Raw genomic sequence first — 21,493 nt, 5'->3', positions numbered from 1 at the left:
GTTTTCCTCAAAATTAGAGAGGATTATACTAACGAGACTTTTACTTGCTTGTTACTCAGACCATTTAGAGACATTTCTGGAAACAACAGAAGCACTAGGTGTTCACTGCTCTATCTGCGTGAAATTTTACTCCCTGTACTAAGGGGACTGGGTTAAATACGCTCATCTAGGGTTCCATGTGAAAGGATGGCTTTTTTCAGGAACTATACTAATGAAACAGTTTCACAGGGTGTCCTGGAAGAAAAAGGCCAGGAACAAAGTATCGATAGAACTCGGATCTCAGTACTGAATGGGGATGTAGATGCTACTTCAAGGGAGAAAGAATTTGATATGAATATGGACGCTCGGTATCAAATTGAAGGTGAATTGGATGGTGCCAATAGGCTGCAAAATGAAGGAGCTGCTGATGATGGTATTAACATGAGAGCATCGAATTTGCAACCTTCTGGAAGGAGAACCGCCGTGGCTGGAAAATGGGGTTCAACCTTTTGGAAGGACTGCCAACCTTTGACTCGGGGTGGCTCTGATTCTGGGCAGGATTCTAAAAGTGGTTCTGACTCTCGAAATGCAGAAGGATCGGAAGACAATTCATCGGATGGCAGGGAAGATAGATTGGAGTCGGAAGATGAAAATAGGCAAAAACAACTGGGCAAGCGTCAGAGGGGCCATTCTGATGTCCCTGCAGATGAGATGTTATCTGATGAATATTATGAGCAGGATGGGGAAGAGCAGAGAGACTCGATGCATTTTGGAGGGTTTAAGCAGTCTATTGGATTAAGTTCTAGACCACAATCAAAGCCTGTTGCCAGCAATAGCCACGTGAAAAGAAATTCTAGAGTTTTTAATGACAATGAAGATGATGACAATGATGGTGATGATGAGGACAATAATGCTGATGCTGATGGTGATTATGAAGAAGAGGATGAGGAAGATGGTATTTATTTTTTATTTTTGCGTTGTCTCTGAGATTATGTCTATATTATTTCTCTACTCACAGAGTTGGTGCTGAATTCATTTTGTTTTACTGCATGCAGAGGATGATCCCGATGATGCTGACTTCGAGCCTGATTCAGGTGTAACAAGTGGTCGCACTGGGAACAAGGTTATTTTGATTGCATTATTGTAGTTGCTGAGTATTAGTTCATCATCATTTTTCTGGCCTTTCTACTTCTCAGTTTGTTTTTTTTTTTTTTTTTTTTTTTTTTTTTTTAATTTCAGGTAGGAATTTGGTATTTTATCCGATAGGTTGCTTTGTGAAAGCTGATTGTATGCACTTTCCCCGAAGTCTTGTGATTTTTTAAAGTTCTTTTCTATTTTTTTAAACTTTTTTTTTTATAAGTAATGCATATCTTATTAAAATTGAAGATGGCGCACCAACCCAAGTATTAAGGAAATATATAAAATGAAACATCCCTCTTGCATGAAAAGGATTAAAAATCCTTGATTTTTAATGAGTTGGAGGATTGGGAGCTATTATGAGCAGCCATCAAGCAAAGAGATTGTTGAATAGGGTTTTAGTTTTGTCACTGTCCTCTCACATTCTTTTAATTTTGAGCATTGCATTATTACCAAATATGCCACATTAAGCACAGAGGGACCATACATAGCCATGCATGGCCTATGTAACAGTCTGTAGTTGGTGATACTATAATGCTAAAATGAAAAATTCTGTAGCTAAAACAGGTCTATGTAATTGTTTTTGGGATATAATAATTTAATCAGTTTTCTGAAGTTTTGCTTGTGGGATGTGCTGAACATCTGATGTGACTCTTTATGATGTATATGTGGTGGTTGGGACATTGTCGAGGTCTTTTTCATTTTTGTTTCTATTATTATAATTATTATTATTTTGTAATTTTTATTTTTTGAATTTTGATTATTGCAGTTGTTCTATGCAACCATCAGGCTTACCTTATTGTGCTTCATTTTTTTGGGCTTATTATGTGCTTTTGGTTTTATACTGTTAGAATTTCTTAGGACTTAGGAGAGCTAGTCTTCTGTAGTATAAGATGAAACCAGTTACCATCTTGTTCCGTAACTTTTGGGTGCTTATGTTAATTAATGTATTGTTTGACACATGGGGCTGTTCATTCGTTTGTTTTATTAAATTTCTACAACTATGCTCAGGATTAAAAGACTGAAGGGTTTAATTCCTTGAACGGCTACTTTGTAGTCAAAGACCAATATTCTGATTTAGACTTCGATCATTACAGATGCCTTTATATGCAATATCTTTTTCCTGTTTTCCTGCTAACAGGAGCGTTATTTAAGCCGTTCTTATCAAAACATGCACAAGTTTTATAGATGAAAATTTACCTACATAATTCTTGTTTCCCAAATTTTGTTAATCTAGCAGTGAATTCTGTATGCTTTGAGCAAATATAGTACAAAAACCTTGAAATTTTCTTTCTTTGTATATTTTTTATTTGAAATTTTTTGTTAAAGTGAGCTGTAAATTAAAATTGGAAAATGGACTAGAAAGAGCAATGGAAAATTCTAACCTTGTCTTATTCAGCCAGTAATACTTTCAGCCATGTAAGAATGATTTTTTTGTTATCTAAAAGGGGTTCATATAAGTCAGCTTTTTCTTATGTTATATTTCCTTCTTGATGGTAATATGTTATGTGGAGTTGTTTCATGATTTTCTTTTCCTTCTTGTATTTTTATTTATCGGACATCTCTGCAGACTTAGTAACTTATATTTTGATTATATAGGATAAAGATTGGGATGGTGAAGATTCTGATGAGGAAGATGACAGCATTGATGATCTAGAAGTCTCAAATGAAGATGATTCCTTTAATGCAAAGAAATCTAAGGGTAGGCAGCAAGGTAAAAGTGGACGCAATGTAAGGCCCACTAGAGAACGAATATCAAATCGTGCATCTAATCGACAAAGAAGAGTGAAATCGTCATTTGAAGAGGAAGAGTCATCGGCAGATGATTCTGACAGTGAGAGTGATGAGGATTTTAAAAACATGACCAGGAGAGGTGTAAATCTACGCAAAAATGGTGGGCAGTCCACTGTGTCAACAAATACATCTGGACGCAACAGTGAGATCCGCACTTCTAGTAGGTCCGTTCGAAAGGTATCATATGTTGAAAGTGAAGAAAGTGAAGAAGTTGATGAAGGCAAGAAGAAAAAGCCCCAAAAGGTGCGATCTACTTATTGTATTGTTAAAATCCATGTGTTCATTTCACCTCTGTTCGTGCTTTCCCTTATGTTTATATTATTTTACTTGATGTGTTTGATCTAAATTTTGAATTGTTTACATGAGTGAAATTTTAGACAATTAGCTGGGCAGTTTAGGAGTAGCATAGCTTGTAGGGCTCTTTCTTATGGTAACCCAGTTTGTATATGACATTAATGAAAGCTAAAATAATTGTAAGCATGCCAAGATTTGTTATGGGCTGAGCACAGTACCTTATAAGGCTTTTGCCTCTTAATCCCCCCCTTTTATGGGGGTTTAAAGGGGAGTGGGTTATTACATAAGAATTCTTGTTGCTGTGTGATTTTCTTTAGGATGGTATTTTTACTCTTTAGCTGCTAATCAAATTGTTACTTTGCAGAGGAAGATTACATCATAATTTGGTTTTGTTTGTACTCCATGCATGGGTCCTCTCTTTTTTATGATAAAAAAATGCCTACATGTGTAGTTATATTTTGATATTTGCTGAGGTGTGGGCTAGTGCTTAATTTTGTTGCAAAATAGTGCTGGCAAATCTGGACATGTTTCCATGAAAGATTTAAAATTGAAAGTTGCGTGAAATAAAGTACAGAGAAAGTTATTGATAGATTGTTAGTGCTCTAGCACATTTGATGAGAAGTGTTAAATATTTGCATGAAAGAACATTTGGAGACAACAGATTTGGAGGTGCTAGGCCCTTAGAGCAGTGATATTTGCATGGGGGTGGCTTTAAGGAAAATTCTCATGCTAGACAATCTACGTAGACGACAGATTACAGTCATAAATTGGCGTTATATGTGTAAGAGGGTTGGAGAAACAATGGACCACTCGTTGTTATGTTTTGAGATGGCTAGTACTCTATGGTAAGCGGTATTGTGCCTATTTGGGTCGAGTTGGATCATACTTTGATGGGTGGTGGATTTCTTTCATTGTTGGAATGGCAGGTTTGGTAGCTTACAAAGTGTGACTTTGTGGAAATGATCCTAATTTGCCCATCGTGGTGTATTTGGAGGGAGTGGAATGATTGCTGCTTCGAGAATGCAAGATGAATAAGTGGGAGCTAAAGGAATTATTCCCTAGATCTCTATACTGTTGGTTGGCAGCTATCTTAAGTCCCTCCAACCTTTTTTTCCAGATTTATTTTATTTTCTTATTCTTTCTAATATGATGTTTCTATGTATCGAAAAAATATGTTTCTAATCCATACTCCTTGTGTACTTTGGTCTCCTTGAGGGGACTATTCCCTCAGCATAGCCTTCATCTTAATTATCATCAGTGGTCATGCTAGCATTTGCGCTTTGGATCGGGTTTTAATTTGTGCTGGTAGATTTTTCTGAGCATACAGCGAGCAATATCAACTTTGAAAATAGAGTCTGAGATGGATTCATTGATAATAGATGAGGGATTGATATGGCAAGGTTTAACAGATTTTGAGTAGCCTTGAATATATGCGAGTTAGTGTTTGACTATGGATTTTACGAAGGCTGTGCTGAGCGAATTGTCCACCTGTTATGTCCTAAAGAAAGGAAATGGACAAACTTGTGCATACTTTGTCATTTAACTACTTCTGCAAACTCTCTCTTGCCTATAGGTTTAATACCTTAAACCTAATATAAAAAGGTGGTGAATGGGGATCCTACATTGCTTGGAAAGGAGAAGCTCCTATTCTTTATATTGATTACAAGAGGCCACAATTGTAACATTGACTAGGCCTTTTGGAGTACATGCCTGTAGCTTGAGCTTTCTTGGGTTGTTACAATTGGTATTAGAGCCAATCTCAATCAGAAGTGTAAGACTTGAGTGTGCTATGTATGATGGAATGACCTGACGAGGATGTTAGGGATTTAAGGGGGTCGATTGTAATACCACATATTGAGTATAAAAAGATGGTGAATGAGATCTTACATTGCTTGAGAAGGAGAGGTTCTTTCCCTTTATAATGATTGCAAGTGGTCCCAACTGTAACATAGATTAGTCTTTTGGAGTATGTGCCCAGATGTGGCTTATACCTTATTTGGGCTGGTACAATATCGGTGCGATATATTAGCTTGTTTCTCCTTTCTTGGATGATTTGGCAATTTGAAGTGCCTCCGCATGTGAAACCCTTTGCTTAGGATCTTGTTTAGCTTGTTGTAAAAAAATAGTGAGAATGGGGTATGATTAATGGGCATGATGTGTTTAGAGTATTTTGTAGCAATGGAAATGTGCTGGACGTGAGAATGCACTGGATACAGCTGAATTGGGTTTTATAACCACTGTAAGTACCCTTTAGTTGGAATAAATGTATGGAAAGGATTTCACATTTAAAATTGATTTTTTCAACCGATTTGGGAAGTAAACAGTTTCACTGATTTTTTCAACCGAGTGTACTCTATGAAGCCGAACGGATTGCATGAAGACAAACTGTGGTGGAAACATACGGGTAAGGGTGTTTTCTCGGTATGCTCTTATTATAAGGCCCTTACAGCTACACCGAATATCTCGTTTCCATGGAAAAGATTGTGGAGGAATAAAGCACCGCCCAAAACACTTTTCTTAGTATGGACAGCAGCTCTGGGCAAGATTCTGACTACCGATAATTTGCGGAAGAGGCGGGTAATCATTACTGATTGGTGCTGTATGTGTAAGAAAGATGGTGAGTCAGTGAACCATCTCCTGCTACATTGTGAGACAGCGAGAGCCTTGTGGTGTGAAGTTTTCCGTCGAGTAGGGTTAAATTGGGTGATGCCGAAGTCAATACTTGAACTCTTAGCCAGTTGGGCGATGCCGGGAGGAGATTTACATGTCAAAGCTATGTGGAAGATGGTACCTATCTGCATTATGTGGTGCATTTGGCAAGAGCGAAATGAACGAACATTTGAAGATAAGGAGAGGACAACTGAGGAGCTTTGTATCTATTTGTTCAGCACTTTACTTCTATGGTCTCTAGCTATAGACTTTAATGGCCTAAATGTACACGAGTTTCTGGTGACTACTATAGCCACCTAGATAGGTTTTACCGCTTGTATACCTTCTTGTGTACTTGGACTATGCCTTTTATTAATACTATCGTTTACTTATCAAAAAAAAAAAAACATTTAAAATTAGCGAAGGATAGATGTTGGATATGCATTTCTAGCTGAGAAGTGGTCAAATTGTTATTATTTTTTCTCAATTTACTAATACTTTTTTCTCAATTCATGAATATAAGACATTTTGTTAGCATTAGATTCTATCAAAAGGAAGAAATGCTGATGAATCACAGATCCAACTTGGTTTCTGAAAAAGCTTAGTTGTCAGAAGAAGTAATATATAGACCATTATTATTAGAGGTCTACTAATATGACTAGTGTCTTCTGCTTTCTGGAAATAGTTTGGATTATTATAAACTAGCCTTGGTGTCTATGTTTAGACTTTCAAAGCTCTCGTTTACTTTTAAAATCTCTTGACCTGCGCAGTCTATTCTTATGGTTATTCCGCATATATTTGTGGGCTTATCTTTTCTTGTGGTCGGGCTGAAATTTGAAATGTAGACATGCTTGGAAGGTACTGTGCCAACAAAGTAAGATTTCAAGGATATTGATGGGAAATTATTTGGAGTGGAAATTTTAGTTCTGATGTATTTTGCACTCATTAGTGAAGTGGCGATGTTTATTGATTAAATCCTGGACTCTTCTCTTATGATATTATTTTCTGTTGGGTTTGCATTTGTTAGTTTGATTTGTATACGGTAGTTGACTCAGAAATTTTCTTTGGAATTATTTCGTGTGTTTTTTTGTGTGTGATATGGTAACATCTTCCATTTTTGAATTATATCTTTTAGGAGGAAATTGAAGAGGAAGATGGTGACTCCATTGAGAAGGTACTATGGCATCAGCCAAAGGGTATGGCCGAAGATGCTGCTAGGAACAATAGATCAACAGAGCCTGTTTTGTTAAGCCAGTTGTATGAGATTGATCAAGATTGGAATGAGATGGAATTCTTGATAAAATGGAAAGGTCAATCACATTTGCACTGTCAGTGGAAGTCATTCTCTGAGCTACAACATGTATACCTTTTCTTTTCTTTGATTTTTTTGTCCCATTGGCTGAGAAATTTATGGATGGTGTTTTTGTTTTCTGCACTTTGTCGTCAACTTTTCCTCACGTATGTAGCTTTGTGGTTTTGTCTATGTGGGTCCTCAGCTTAGTGGTTTTAAGAAGGTTTTAAACTACACGAAAAAAGTGATGGAGGATGTTCGGTACAGGAAGACATTCTCACGCGAAGAGGTAATATTGCCTTTTGCCTCTATCTTAGTTCTTTTTACAGAGAATGCTTTCTGGTTCTATCTTATTTGCATTCTAAGATTAATTATAATCATATGCTTAGAATGTTGGCGTTGAACTGACTTGTTTCCATGAAATGAAATGGGCAAACTAATGTGTCATGTGAGCAATTTGTAATACACGAGCATCTTTGGCTGTTTTCTTGATGACATTAGAGTTTATCCAGTGACAGTGAGAAACACAGCAATTTCCGAAACTGTCTATTCTCTCTGCGAATTTGTCTATTTTCCTAAATGAATCTCTCTCTCTCTCTCTCTCTCTCTCTCTCTCTCTATAAATCTTTACAACCTAAAATTTCATCTTAATTATTTATATTTCTAGGTTTATTACATTAGATTTGTAGCTCCCTGTGTTGTATTTTTCATCTAGGAAAAACTTACCTCTTAGCTGGAGCCATGGAGGTTGTTTTGTGTGCTAAGATTTATTATTTTTTAGTTACTCTTATATGGGATTAGATATGCTCCAAAATGGAATCATCTACATTGGGATGCTACAATTGGAAAGACTAAAGAAAAATTCTGCTTACGTTATAGAAAGCTGGGAATGGATTATTTTGTGAGTTAATTTATTGTTATTAGGAGTAGAGAACTGAGACATTTTGCATGATGGTAGCTTCATCAGTTCTTCTCATAATTGGTTCCTTGTCATTGTGTATGATCCTGATGTGAGTGTTTTCCATATTTATGTCATATTCTGTACATAAAAATGTCATATTCAGTTTTCTTTCTCCTAGGTTGTTTCTCTGACAATAATAAGGAACGGACATACTTCTTTTTATGAATATACTTTTTCCTTTAGTTTCAATCTTCAAGTTATATTTCGGTTTCTTTATCCTAATGAGGTTTACATTCAGAATAACAATTTCATTTGTGTTAGGTAGCTCATTTATCCTTTCTTTTTCTGGTTCTGTATATACCTGTTAGATTGAGGTAAATGACGTGAGCAAGGAAATGGACTTGGATCTCATCAAGCAGAACAGTCAGGTTTCTTTTCCTGCTTTGGATCTTTTTTCATCTTTACTTTCATTGCTCTGGTAAATATTTATTTATTTTTTTCAATTTGGGATTTGTAATTGGTTTGGCTTATGCATTTTCAGGTGGAGAGAATATTTGCTGACCGAATCAATAAAGATAGTTCTGGCAATGTGATACCAGAGTATTTAGTCAAGTGGCAGGGACTATCTTATGCCGAAGCAACATGGTAATCTAGACTAGAAATCTGTGTAATGAGTGTCTTCCTGGTGCTATGTTTCCTGCTTTTCCTTGCTTAGCATGGCCTCTATTTACTTATTTTAAATATGATGGAGGGTGCATCAACAGCATTGATATTGGTGTCTAGTCTGTTACTTTGGCCAATAAGCTGTAGCTCAAGTGGTCTCCTCCCCCCTTATGTATGGGGCAGAGGATGTAATTCTGCGTTTTAGGTCTATTGGGCACGTGTAGAGCTTACCTATTAAACAAAAAATGTATTGAATAAGATTGGGTTGTTCGTTTGTATTGAGATCATTAAAACTGGAGATGCTTATACTTTAAATTTATATTTTGTTTTAGGGAGAAGGATGTAGATATTGCATTTGCTCAAGATGCTATTGATGAGTACAAGGTATCATGTGTTCTAATCCTTTTTCTAGATTTAATTTGTGATGATTGCAAAAGGTTATATCTTCAACATATCCATTAGGTTATTTGCTTTGCGTAGCCTTCTAATTGTGGAGGGAACAAGCAGTGCCCATGCCTTGATATCAATATATTATTCCCAAGTTGAATTGAAATTAGCTTTTGGTATATTTTTTTGATTGGTAAACAAAATTTTATTGATCATAAGAATAGGCAAGAGTGCAAGTATATGGGACATACGCAAGAGCATCACTTATGCATGCTAGTTTAGTGATACAAGAAATTCATGAAAACTTGTGCCATTAAAATCAATTACAATCGACCAATGGAGTCAAGTATTGAAAAAGAAATTTCGAAGCTCATTTCATGATCACTCTTGATTTTCGAAACTGCTTTTGTTCATCTCCCAAAATGGATCACCATAGACATATATTTTTTTTTTGATAGGTAATCACCGTAACATATTGGGACCATCTTTCATATTGTTCCAATCTAAGAGTTGTCCTGAAGGCCTCTTTCTCCAAGAAGCTAGGAGATCGATTACTATTCTTGGCATCACCCAAGTTTTTTTTTATTTTTTTGGGATAAGTAATAAGAAATTTTATTAATAAGCGTAGTCCAGGTACACTGGGAGCATACATGTGAATACACCTATTTAGGATCTAGTAACTGATACCACCCAAGTTGATCCCACCCAAGAAAAGAATTCATTCCACAAGGTTGTATCTCACAATGAAGTAGCAGATGATCAATGGACTTTCCACGCATTTTTGCACATACACCAATCCATGAAAATGATTTGATGCTTCCATAAGTTGTCTGGTGTGAGGATTTTCCCCAAGGACGCCGTCCATACAAAGAAGATTGTTTTTTAAGGGTGCCTTTGTCTTCCAAACACTCTGGTGGTCAACTATATAACCAAAAATTAATTATCTGGTCATCAGATTTGTGGTTTTTGGTCTATCCATAACTGAAGTTACAGTTTTGAAACATTTTAACTCGATCTTTTCTTTGTTTTCATAAGGAAATAGATTTCATTTAAAAAGTTCGATAAAAGGCACAACCCTAATAAAGTGGATGTGTACAAGTTAAAAAAGACTAGAGTCTACAATCATGTTTGGTTAACTGGCTTTTCAGAAAAATTTCAACTTCAGTCCAAAATTCAATTAAATAATAAATGATCCGTTTCAACTTTTTATCTGATTATTTATCTAGATTTCAGTAAAATGTAAAAAACCTAACCAAAACTTTTACAAAAACGAAAACAAAAACTACTTTAAAAAGATATATTCTACTTCCTTGTTTCATATTTTTTCTCTCTCTCTTTTGATAAGTTCCTTATTACATCTTTATCTTTTCCCACTACTAGAAATCTTGGCTTCCAATGTTATTTTCAACTAGACAAGTCCATATGTTGTCACTGTTGCATCTTTATCTTATGTAATCTCAAAAAAGTTTAGAAAATACTTTCGTTTGGAAGAGTATCACCATACAAAATAGGGTGAAACAAGCAAATTCCGGTGCCATCCCCTAGCTTGAACCCATCAAACTTGGAAATATTTCCCCAGTTGTCTCAAATTTTCTTCCATAAACTAAACAGGGTCCTCTAGCTACGTCAGAACAGTAACCTTGGTGACCCCATATTTCTTATCAACCACCCTCCCAAAAGATTAACCCTGTTCTTCTCTTGATGGCATCACCATCTGCCTAGTAAAGTCTCATTAAAACCAGAAAATTTCTAACTCTGGTGCCCATTATGTTGAAGACAAACTATATGCAAATGGTTGAATAGAATAAAAGTTTTACTTTAAAAACAAAACAAATGAATAGAATATGAGTTGGATGGATTGCATTTTGAATCTCTAGGTGCAGGGTGCTTATAAAAAAAAAAAAAAAATCTCTAGGTGCAGAGGAAACAAATTGGTTGGAAAGACCTTTAGAGGATGAGGTGCATGAGGTAGTAAAGACATTGAATGGAGACAAGGCCCTTGGTCTGAATAATTATACAACACTATTTTTCCCAAGCATATTTTGATGCAATAAAAGGTATCTTGATGAGGTTTTACGACTTTCATGCTTAGGGCAAATCAATAAAGAGCAATTGGTCAAAGTTACACACGTTTTGCCCTTTTTCCCCTTCTAGCCAACATAGCTAACCTTGTTGAAAGATTAAAAGGGATTTTTTATCTGGTGTGGAGAACGAGAATTTCCCCATCTGAGTCAAGCCAAGGTTTGATCCCCAAACCTCTATCCCCAACACCAGATCGAGGTTTGGGGATGTAGAGAATGAATCATTTTGAAAGTTCTTTGTTTGGATGTCGTTATGGGGCTATGAAAATGAGAGAGTTTGTGGAGGAAAGTGGTAAGAATGAAATATGGTAGTTAATAGGGGGATTGGTACTCAACCCCTAGGGGTTGACTCAAGTGGTAATGGCCTTGGGCTTGGGGGTATGTTCCCCCCAAGTCTAAGGTTCAAATCCCCTTGGGTGCAAACAATATCTAGGGGCCATCGGACTGGGAGATTTTCTCCTTGAATTACCCGAGGTGCTCTTGCGAGAAATACCTTGCTGAGGGCCTGTGCACCCTCAGAATTAGTCGAGACTTTGTTCTTGGACACCTGGTGCCAACAAAAAAAAAGGTGGGGGGTATTTGGTACTCTAATGAGATTAATGCGGCCTTTGGGGTTGGATTCTGGAAGAATATTCGAAGTTTGGGGAGATAGTTCTCGATATTCACTAGATATAAGGTGGGAAATGGCTTTAAGATATAAGATAATCCCTAGGGGTTGGCTCAAGTGGTAAGGACCTTGGTCTTGGTGGTATGCGCCCTCCAGGTCTAAGGTTTGAACCCTTGGGTGCAAACAATTTCTAGGGGCCACGTCCTATCAGTAAAAAGCTGATATGATTTTACTCGATCTGTGTGATAGGGATGCATTACACGATCGGAGTTTATTCAGTTTAAAGACATGTTGCGTTTGCATGGTTTCCAAGATTCCATTTCATAAAAATAGAAATGCCTTTAAGATAAAGTTGGCACGATTTGTGGTGTGGCAATTAACCCCTTAAGTAGGCTTTCCCGGTTGTTTTCACTATTGCTCGGGCTAAGGATGCTTTGGTGGCAGACACTTTGCTGATTTTGGACGGTTCCAATCAATGAGAAGTGAAATTGTTAGAGCAGAACATGATTGGAGATGGATCTCTGTTTCATTCTAACTATGTGTATATATTGTATGCATCCTGTATTTAGAAAACACCTTTTTGCTCATTTATAAAACCATTTTATTTTTTGAAAAAAACGTCACGCCATAGTTTTTCCAATTTATTTGCATACCCGTAGGCATGCTAAAAATAAGTTCAGGGACTAGATGCCATTCGTTTGACCTATGTGAGTGTTCTTCCTTTTTCATATCGAGGTCTTCCAAGTCACCAACCTTTTTCTATCCCCATTGCAAACTGCCCTTGATTAAAAGGAGAACCTAAAGGTATACCCAAATATTTCAAGGGAAGATAAGAAGCTGGCAGTAAAGAACATCCTGCAACTCCTCCCCCAACGTCTGACCCACATGCCAATTGATGTTTTATGTGTATTTTTCCCTCTTTTCTTTTCCCCTCTAAATGTTACTCATTGCTCTCTTGTGAGTTCTAACCTTGAAGTTTAAGCTTTGTATTTTTCTTCTTTTTGAGAGATGAAGTTTAAGCTTTGTTTTTACCATGTCAAATGTGTACAACTGCACGGGCACCCAAACACATAAATTATGCGTTTCACATCAAATTAATGGTTTATAGTTTTGCTATATGTGAGCAGGCTCGTGAAGCTGCACTGGCTGTACAAGGAAAAATGGTCGATTTCCAGCGCAAGAAGAGCAAAGGTTAGTTTATTTTTTAGTATATTTTTGGGTCTTTGTATACATTTGTTAAACATAATCAATTAGATTAACATATTTGGTTACACTTGTAGTATTTTGGAACACAGCTAGATTTAAGTTACACCTTTTGTGGTGTTATGTTAGAGTTACACTATTTTGCTTGCACTAGATCAATATTTTGACTCATTCACACCAAACTTGATATTGATTGGAAATTTTCTATTATATATTTGATAAAATTTTGCATTTGGTATATTGTTAAAAATATAAAAACAATTTGTACAATTTATTTTTCCTTAATTTGGGTTCATCCATTGGAGCATTAGCATATTTTCCCATACCCATCATGCATGTCAAAGATTACAATAATCGCATAAGTTGAAATCAATTGGATATTATAATTTTTTTATTTTTATTTTGTTAAATCCTACATTTAGTGTATATTACTTATTAGTATATTTTAACAATATAAAAACAGAAAATGTGTTCAATTTATACTTCAATTGGATATTATAAAAAAAAAATGTTTGGTAATAAAATTCTTATTAATTATTTAAAAAAAAATGTGTACAATTTACACTCTTTAATCTGCGATTATCTTAATCTTTGACATGTATGATGGGCATGGGAAATATGCTAATGCTCCAATGGTGGGTTGGATGATATATGGGACTCCACTAAAACGATATTAAGTGGTGTGACATTGACAAAAGTTACACCAATTGCAACATGAATTCCACCCACGCATTAACTGATAGAGTATTATTGTTGTCCCTTGTTACCTCGTACTTGGGCTATGCCTATTTATATCATCAATGATCTTTGTTTTACAGATTAAAAAAAAACAGAGTATTATTTTACACCTTTTATATTGATTGCTTAATAGCAATTTTATATGTTTAGATGACTCTTGCCTCTGGTAATTCTACAACACCTTTGATGTTGTCATATTGACAAGACTATGCTATCCAGTAAGGTGGTTTAACATCCATTTGTTGTGAGATAAGGGTTTGGGTAGCTAGCATTGGTGGTTGAGATTGTATGGAATTGATATGGAAAGTATTAGCGACGGTTTTTTTTTGGGTAGAATACTCTGACCTCCTTTAGATAGGAGAAATTTGGCAATCCAAACTAGGGGTGATACCCGCATGGTGCGGGGTGGGGTGGACCCTTCCCCCATAGGGTTTTCATCCCTGCCCCGTTGAAAACCACATCCACCCTGCCTGCTGCATAGGCTTACCCATTGGGTCTAAAAATTATTTTTGCGTTCAAAAAAATATTTTTGGACCCAAATTATAATATAATTTAAAATTTATAATTACAAAAAGAATTTAAACTCACTAGAGTTTTATTTTGGATTGCCTTGGCGTCCTATATAAAGGTTGGCTAGGAGGCCAAGGTAATCCAATGACTTGAATACAATTTCAAGTCTTCAAAAAATTGTATATATCTATATACAATATGTTTATTTATATAAATATTTATATAAATATATAACATTTATATTTTTTATATAGCTTAGTGGGGGGCGGGCAGGTCCCGCTGCCCACCCCTAATCTGAATTGAGAAACTCTAACTTGATTTCCTTTGTAGTGGGTTGGGGGATGAGTTTAAGTTCCACCTAGTCATGTGGGATAAGGTATGCTCTCCTATCTCTACTGGTGGGATGGGGATTAGAAACTTGAGGGTATTCAGAAATGGTAGTGGCGGTATAAAATGGAGAGGGAAGCTTTTTGGAAGATGGTGATTGATTTCAAGTACGGGAGTACGTTGGGTGGAGAACCAGGGAGGTACAAGGGGTTTATGGAGTGTCAGTGTGGAAACACATTAGTAGAGGTTGGGGGGTGTTTGCTTGACACACTAGAATTGTGATAGGTGATGGATCTAGAATAAAATTCTGGCATGACTTATGGTGTGGAGATCGAGCCCTTAAGGATACATCCCCTCTAGTTTTCAGGATTGCGTGTGAAGAGGAAGCATTAGTGGCTGACCTCATGGAGATGTCTGGTGCTCAATCTAATGGAACACAAACTTTATGAGGTAGCTTTGCTGATTTTTTCAGACTCTTGTATGCCATGAGATTGAGAACTCAGGGAACTGATAAGTTGTGGTGGAGACCTGCTAGAAAAGGTACATTCTCTCTTCGTTCCTTTTATAAGACCCTCCCAAATCTGCAGCCTAATCACTTTCCTTGGAAAAGTATTTGGAGAAATAAGGTGCCTCTCAAGGCAATCTTTTTTGCTTGGACAACTTCTTTGGGCAAAATTTTGAAAATGGATAACTTACGGAGACACCGGGTGATTGTTGTGAACTGATGCTGTATGTGTAGGAAGAATGGTGAGACGTGGATCATCTTCTATTGCATTGTGAGGTTGCCAGAATGTTATGGGATGATTTGTTCAAAAGATTGTAGTTAGCCTGGGTTATGCTTGCTACAGTGGTGGAGCTCTTGGCCAGCTGGAAGAATCTGGGCGGAATTCTACAAATCACAGCTGTTTGGAATATGGTTCCTAAATGTATTCTATGGTGCCTATGGAAGGAACGGAATGATCGGAATTTTGAAGATAAGGAGTGCTCACGGGAGGAGATTCAAGTGTTCTTTGCGAAAACTTTATTCCTTTGGGCGAGTGTTGTAGATTTTAATGGCCTAGATTGTCATGATTATCTTGTTTCTATTTCTTCCTTCTAACTAGGTGTAAACTTTTGTATACCCCCTGGGTACTTGGGCTATGCCTATTCTTATTAATATAATTTGTTGCTTATCAAAAAAGATAGGAGGAGTACATTGGCCTCCGTTGTGTGTTTTTTTTTTTTAAGTTACACTTGAGTCCATTTCTGACAAGAACTTGGAATTATGTATCACTTGAGATGAAACAAAAATATTACATTCAGATGGTTCAAGAGTATTGGAGTCGAGGAAAGGTCTATAAAACACTGGGAAGTCTGAGCAATTTCTGGAAAATTGAGAGGGGTCTGCGCTTATCATGCATACTTGAAATATTCAAACCTCCCTCAGGTTTTGTAGGAAAAATTGTAGGCCTCCCTTGTGTTTGTTTGAAATTTCATGTGGGTCCATATCAAAATATTCTGTCAATAGATATCATTTCTAATGAAAGCCTGGGATTATGTGTTGCTTGAAGAGGATAAAAAATATAACATGCAGATGGTTCAAGAGTTTTGAAGGAGACGAAAGGTTTATTATAAAACACTGGGAAGTCTGATCAATTTCTGTAAATACAAGAGAGGTCTATGTTTAAAACAAGTTACTTTTCCCCCGCCCGCCCCCGGGGGGGGGGGGGGTGGAAACATTTTTTTTCCAATTGAATTATTATTTTGTCTTTTTATTATCCTTATAACTTCTCTCTCCCCTGTTATATGTAGAATTATTTTCTATCCTGCAGCTTGCGTTAGACATACAGAATATTCATTAATCTGAATTCTTTTAATGTTTAGCAAGCTTAAGGAAGCTTGATGAACAGCCTGAATGGTTGAAGGGAGGAAAGCTTCGTGATTATCAGCTTGAGGGCTTGAATTTTCTTGTTAACAGGTATATTTCCTCTGGTTATTATCATTTGTTTTTATCTATAATTAGAAACTTGTATCTTTTACCGAAAAATGGTTACTTTTTCTTGCCAATATGATACAACATTCCCAAAATCACAGGAAAAAAGAGTAAGCTAAATAAAAAGACGTATCCAATCATGTGGCCTTCTGAAATTAAACTGACAAAATTATATGCTCTACCACATGAAAAATGGTTGCATCTAAATATATTCCATCTTATACATGTCCTAAATTGTGTCTCTTGCATATGACAGTTGGAGAAACGATACAAATGTCATTCTAGCGGATGAAATGGGTCTTGGGAAAACTGTTCAGTCGGTTTCCATGCTTGGTTTTTTACAGGTAAACCCTTATACTTCCTTTTGTTGATGGATTATAAACCTTAGAATCATTCTTTGTTTTAAGCGCTAATAATTTTTTTTTTATTCTTACAGAATGCTCAACAAATATATGGGCCTTTTCTTGTTGTTGTTCCGTTATCCACTTTGTCAAATTGGGCGAAAGAATTTAGGAAGTGGCTTCCTGATATAAATGTTATTGTATATGTTGGTACTCGTGCAAGCCGTGAGGTGAGTAATTTTTTGTTGATACTTTTGTTTTAGGTTCACACAAGGATAGGATCCAAATATTCACACATGATATGTCTTTGATTATTTAGCGCTGACAGGTTTGGCCAAATAAAGTTCTTCTATCTGGAGATAATTGTAGTTCTCATATAAACAAGTATGCTTATGTTATTTGTTTCGTTGGCATACCATTAGAGGTCGGTACTTATCAGAAAAAAAAAACCATTAGAGGTTGGTACTTATCTGAAAAAAAAACCATTAGAGGTTGGTTATATATATATATATATATGAGTTATAATGTTAGCATGGTGATACTCAATTTTGCGTATGCCAAAGTATGATATTTGACTGTAATGTGAAGTTGGGCCAAATGCCATCTTGCCTTGGGGAATTTGTGAATTTTATTCCTGTAACATGTTACAGTGAACTAAATGGCAGATCAGCCGGTAAAGTGGCTGATTATAATAACAAAGTGGGTGCCATGCAATACATGATCTTTTGGTAAATTAATGCAAGAGAAAGTTGTGGTCCCCATCATCTGGCTTGATGGAGCACTTGAATGTCAAAGCTCCCAGGGAGTCACTAATATTGTAGTAAGTGGGGCTTTTGCATCATGATGGATCATAAAAACCGATTGCTCTCTTTACCTTTTAATGATTGAAAATCTTAGGCTGTTGTATTTTATGTGATCCATATATGCTTTAAGAATTATTTATAAAAAAAAAAATATATGCTTTAAGAATTATAATTTTTTCTGCCTCAGGCCCTCAATGCATGCTTATTATTAACTTCTCACCATAGTTCTATCTGCTATATGATTGCAGGTTTGCCAGCAATTTGAATTTTACAGTGAAAAAAAAGTTGGCAGGCCTACAAAATTCAATACACTATTGACTACATACGAAGTTGTTCTGAAGGATAAGGCTGTTCTCTCCAAGATCAAGTGGAATTATCTGATGGTTGATGAGGCTCATAGGTTAAAGAATAGTGAGGCACAGTTGTACACAACCCTTTCGGTATGCAAAGTTCTCCAATGACTGAGACTTATTACTTTTGTATTTGCATTATTTAGTTTAATTTGATTCATTTTGGATATTATTTACCTGTTTCTTCAGGAGTTTAGCACCAAGAACAAGTTGCTTATTACTGGTACTCCTTTACAAAACAGTGTGGAAGAGCTCTGGTATTGACTTTTTCTCTTGATGTTATCAATATCTGTTTTGCATATCAATTTTGTCAATTCTTTTTTTTTTTTTTTTTTTTTTTTTTGTTTTTTGTGAATGCACATATGCTAAGACTGCAGAGCTTTGAAATTACTTTTTAAATATAGCATGACGTATCGCGAATTTTCTCTGTATTTTTGAACCCTCGGCCTTCTCTTTCCACTTATGGGGGTGCAGTTGCCTACGCCTGTCCTATTGACCTTTGGGAAAATGCCTAACTGTATGCTTATCACGTTTTGTCCTTGCAACCTTGATCCACAAATTTTTCATGCATCTTTTTTCTGCCCCTTTAGCATGAAGTGGGTGGTCTTCCTCCTACCAAAACTGGTCTTCATTATTCATGACTTAATTAATGAAAAAAACTTATGCTTAATTTGTTTGCAGTCAAGTTTTTTCTTACTATATATATATTTTTTGTTTTTCTTCATAATTGCCTTGTGCTTCTGCTCAATAAATTTGGGCATTTTTTTAAAAATCTTCTGTACGCAATATTTTCTTCCTAACCGAATGTTTGATCCTGGATAACAAACAGAAACTAGTCCTATTTGGGAATCTTGTACAGGTCCATGATTCTTAACAGTTTGCTCAGCTTTACTCCAAAAGCTACTTTTTGATCCAAACAGAATGTTCAGACTGTAAACCATGACTCGCTCCCCTTGGCAGGTCTTCCTGGGCTTATGTAGGTTTTAAACCTTAGAAGACGAACTCTGTTGTTTAATGTTTAGTGATATTAAAATAGCCACTTGGTAGGTCAGTATCCTTTTATTCAATTTAAACTTTCAGTGGATTTTTCTTTTAAATATATGGGTTGTAGGATTTAAATTAACTAACCTCGAGTAATCAGAAATAACTGTAAGACTAATATATAGATTTATTCCATAAGAGAACATTTTACTTGCATCAAGGAATTTTTGAATTTTTTTTCTTCTGCATGTGTCCATACTTTTTTCCCCCACAAAGTTCAATTAAAAACAGGTTGTTGCTCTGTTAGTATGCTAGAAAGGGCGGTTTGATAATCATCATACTGAGACTGTGGAAAATGATTCTGATTTAATTGATGTGGTGTGTATAGAGGAAAAGGAATGACCACAAATTTGAAGATAGTACAAGGATCACAGAAGACCTCATGGCTTTCTTTTTCAGATCTCTTTACCATTGGACGGTCACAGTGGCTGAACTATGGCTCTCTAGTTTTAGGTTCTAGGGTTTTGTGGTCTCTTTTATTTCTCTGATTAGGTTTACTGAATTATACTGTGTGCTTTCGATATTCTCTCTTCGTTGATTATTAATGAAATTTTATTACTTATCTTAAAAGGGTGCTACACAAGTACACGAGCATAAAAGGAAAAAATAAGGGGAAAATATTGAAAGCTGGGTAATGAGAAACAATTAGGAGCCGCTGCCTAGTAAAGGGTTTTGAAGAAAGAGGCCTTAATGTACATGTATGATTTTTCTCTCTGTAGTACATAGGGGTGTAAATTGGTTCTGTCCAGTCCCTAGGGGTGATGAATTCATCATTTTCCCGGGACTGGACTGGACCAAACATCTACAGGGACCAGACCAGACAAGCAGCTATTGGTCCGGTCGGTCCGGCCCAATTATTATTTATAATTTATTTATTTTTTTCAAATAAATTAATAAAATTTTTTTATTTAAATTATTAAATTCAAATCACATGAATTATTAATGTGGATTATGTAAGTAACTCATTAAAAGAAGTATTTTATATGGTCAATGATAGTAAATTAGATGAAAATTACATCATTAACTTATATAATTACTATATAAAAATAATATATTAAATTATTAAAAATAGTTTTAAAATATATATATATAGGAGTTTGGTCCGGTCCAAAATTTATAGACCCCGAGACTGGACCAAATTTTTTTAGTCCATAATTTATGGGATCGAGACCGACAGGTTTGGAGTTCGGTCTGGTCCGGTTCGGACCGAACTCCTTACACCCCTAGTAGTACATATATGATTTTTTTCTCTGTATGATGTCCTCTCTGATGATGGTTTGGGTTGGGTTGATTAATGGTGAACTTAGCTTGTATTGAGAGATTATAGTGTGGCAAATGAGAAGCATGGGTACATTGAACCAGGTTTGGTTAGAATCTAAAGTTTTTACAGTCATGGTGGAAGGGAAATCTTTATATATCATTGAGGAGAGCTGGAAAGTTACGAAGGAGATGTTTTTGGGGCTATACATGGTGAAATGGGTTATCAAAGTGTTGGAGGAATGTGCCTCAGGCGATAAAAATGAGTTTGATGCATCTATAAGGGATGAGAATGGAAGCTATATTGCTCAGAGATGTTCGAATGAATGCTAGCGTTTCATGGCACTAGTGGAATATGAAGGTGGTGGCAGAAGAAGTTTTGTATTCATACCGGAAGAAATGGAAGGTAGGGGGCGGAAGAAATTGGAGGTTATTTTGCAAGAAGTTGGAGACAGTGTGGAGGTTGGAGGTATCGTGGGGCACAATAGAGGGAAATTGGGCTCTGATTAATTGGAGGATGGAGGTAGGAACTTGACTTTGGTGCCGATGGTGGAGGCTCATCACGTTAATAATCATTCCTACAAGGAGGTGTTGAAGCAGCCGACGGTTTTGGCCCCAACTCAAAATAGGGGAGAGGAGGTTTTATGGGGTTGTTGGCCAAAGAAGTGTCATGCACGATGATGGCACAACGTACTGCAGGCCCATCCGTTGCTCAATTGAACGGAGGTGGTGGTGTCAGGTACAATGGAAAGTTGGCAGAGGGGGATGTTTGTTATACATTGTGAGAGATGAAAATGCAGTTGGATGATTTGCAGGAGAAAATGAACAGTATAATTTGAAGTGTAGAGAAGGGAAAGGGAATGAGCTCGGGCTCGAGCATGGAATTCTCGGACAATGGCCTAGAGGAAATGGGCACAATGTTACTAAGGGCCCAAAATCACAAAGTAACTATAACACTCGGGATTTGATAGTGCAAAGAACACCATGGGCCAAGCTAATGGGCCTCAACCAAGGGGTTGAGGGAAAGGAAAAAATAAGATGACAATGGGCGTCCACGGACGCAAATGTGGAAGTTCAGGGCCTGTCTCGATCTATGTGGCTGGCCAAAGGAACTGCAAGGCAGTTTGCCACCAGGAACTAGCATCCCACTTCAGAAAAGGACTTGCAA

The 21,493-nt window shown here is 36.4% G+C and overlaps 1 protein-coding gene across 4 annotated transcripts in view; it reads left to right on the top strand.

Moving 5' to 3' along the window:
• LOC122292647 (protein CHROMATIN REMODELING 5) overlaps positions 1–21,493 on the top strand; it is a 39,985-nt gene that overhangs the window by 1,198 nt on the left and 17,294 nt on the right. For all 4 annotated transcript variants that reach the window (XM_043101101.1, XM_043101100.1, XM_043101099.1 and 1 more), the window contains exons 2-15: positions 60–934; positions 1,035–1,102; positions 2,716–3,153; positions 6,989–7,213; positions 7,350–7,433; positions 8,414–8,473; positions 8,587–8,690; positions 9,041–9,092; positions 12,911–12,974; positions 16,425–16,518; positions 16,790–16,877; positions 16,970–17,104; positions 17,926–18,117; positions 18,217–18,284. In XM_043101101.1, coding sequence (XP_042957035.1) covers positions 187–934; positions 1,035–1,102; positions 2,716–3,153; positions 6,989–7,213; positions 7,350–7,433; positions 8,414–8,473; positions 8,587–8,690; positions 9,041–9,092; positions 12,911–12,974; positions 16,425–16,518; positions 16,790–16,877; positions 16,970–17,104; positions 17,926–18,117; positions 18,217–18,284 — 2,420 coding nt within the window. In that variant the 5' untranslated portion in view covers positions 60–186. The remainder of the gene's footprint in view (positions 1–59; positions 935–1,034; positions 1,103–2,715; positions 3,154–6,988; positions 7,214–7,349; positions 7,434–8,413; positions 8,474–8,586; positions 8,691–9,040; positions 9,093–12,910; positions 12,975–16,424; positions 16,519–16,789; positions 16,878–16,969; positions 17,105–17,925; positions 18,118–18,216; positions 18,285–21,493) is intronic.

The sequence above is a fragment of the Carya illinoinensis genome, chromosome 13, assembly GCF_018687715.1.
Source record: "Carya illinoinensis cultivar Pawnee chromosome 13, C.illinoinensisPawnee_v1, whole genome shotgun sequence".
Lineage (NCBI taxonomy): Eukaryota > Viridiplantae > Streptophyta > Magnoliopsida > Fagales > Juglandaceae > Carya > Carya illinoinensis.
The sequence above is the reverse complement of the archived record's forward strand: the minus strand, read 5'-3'. Positions and strand labels throughout refer to the sequence as shown.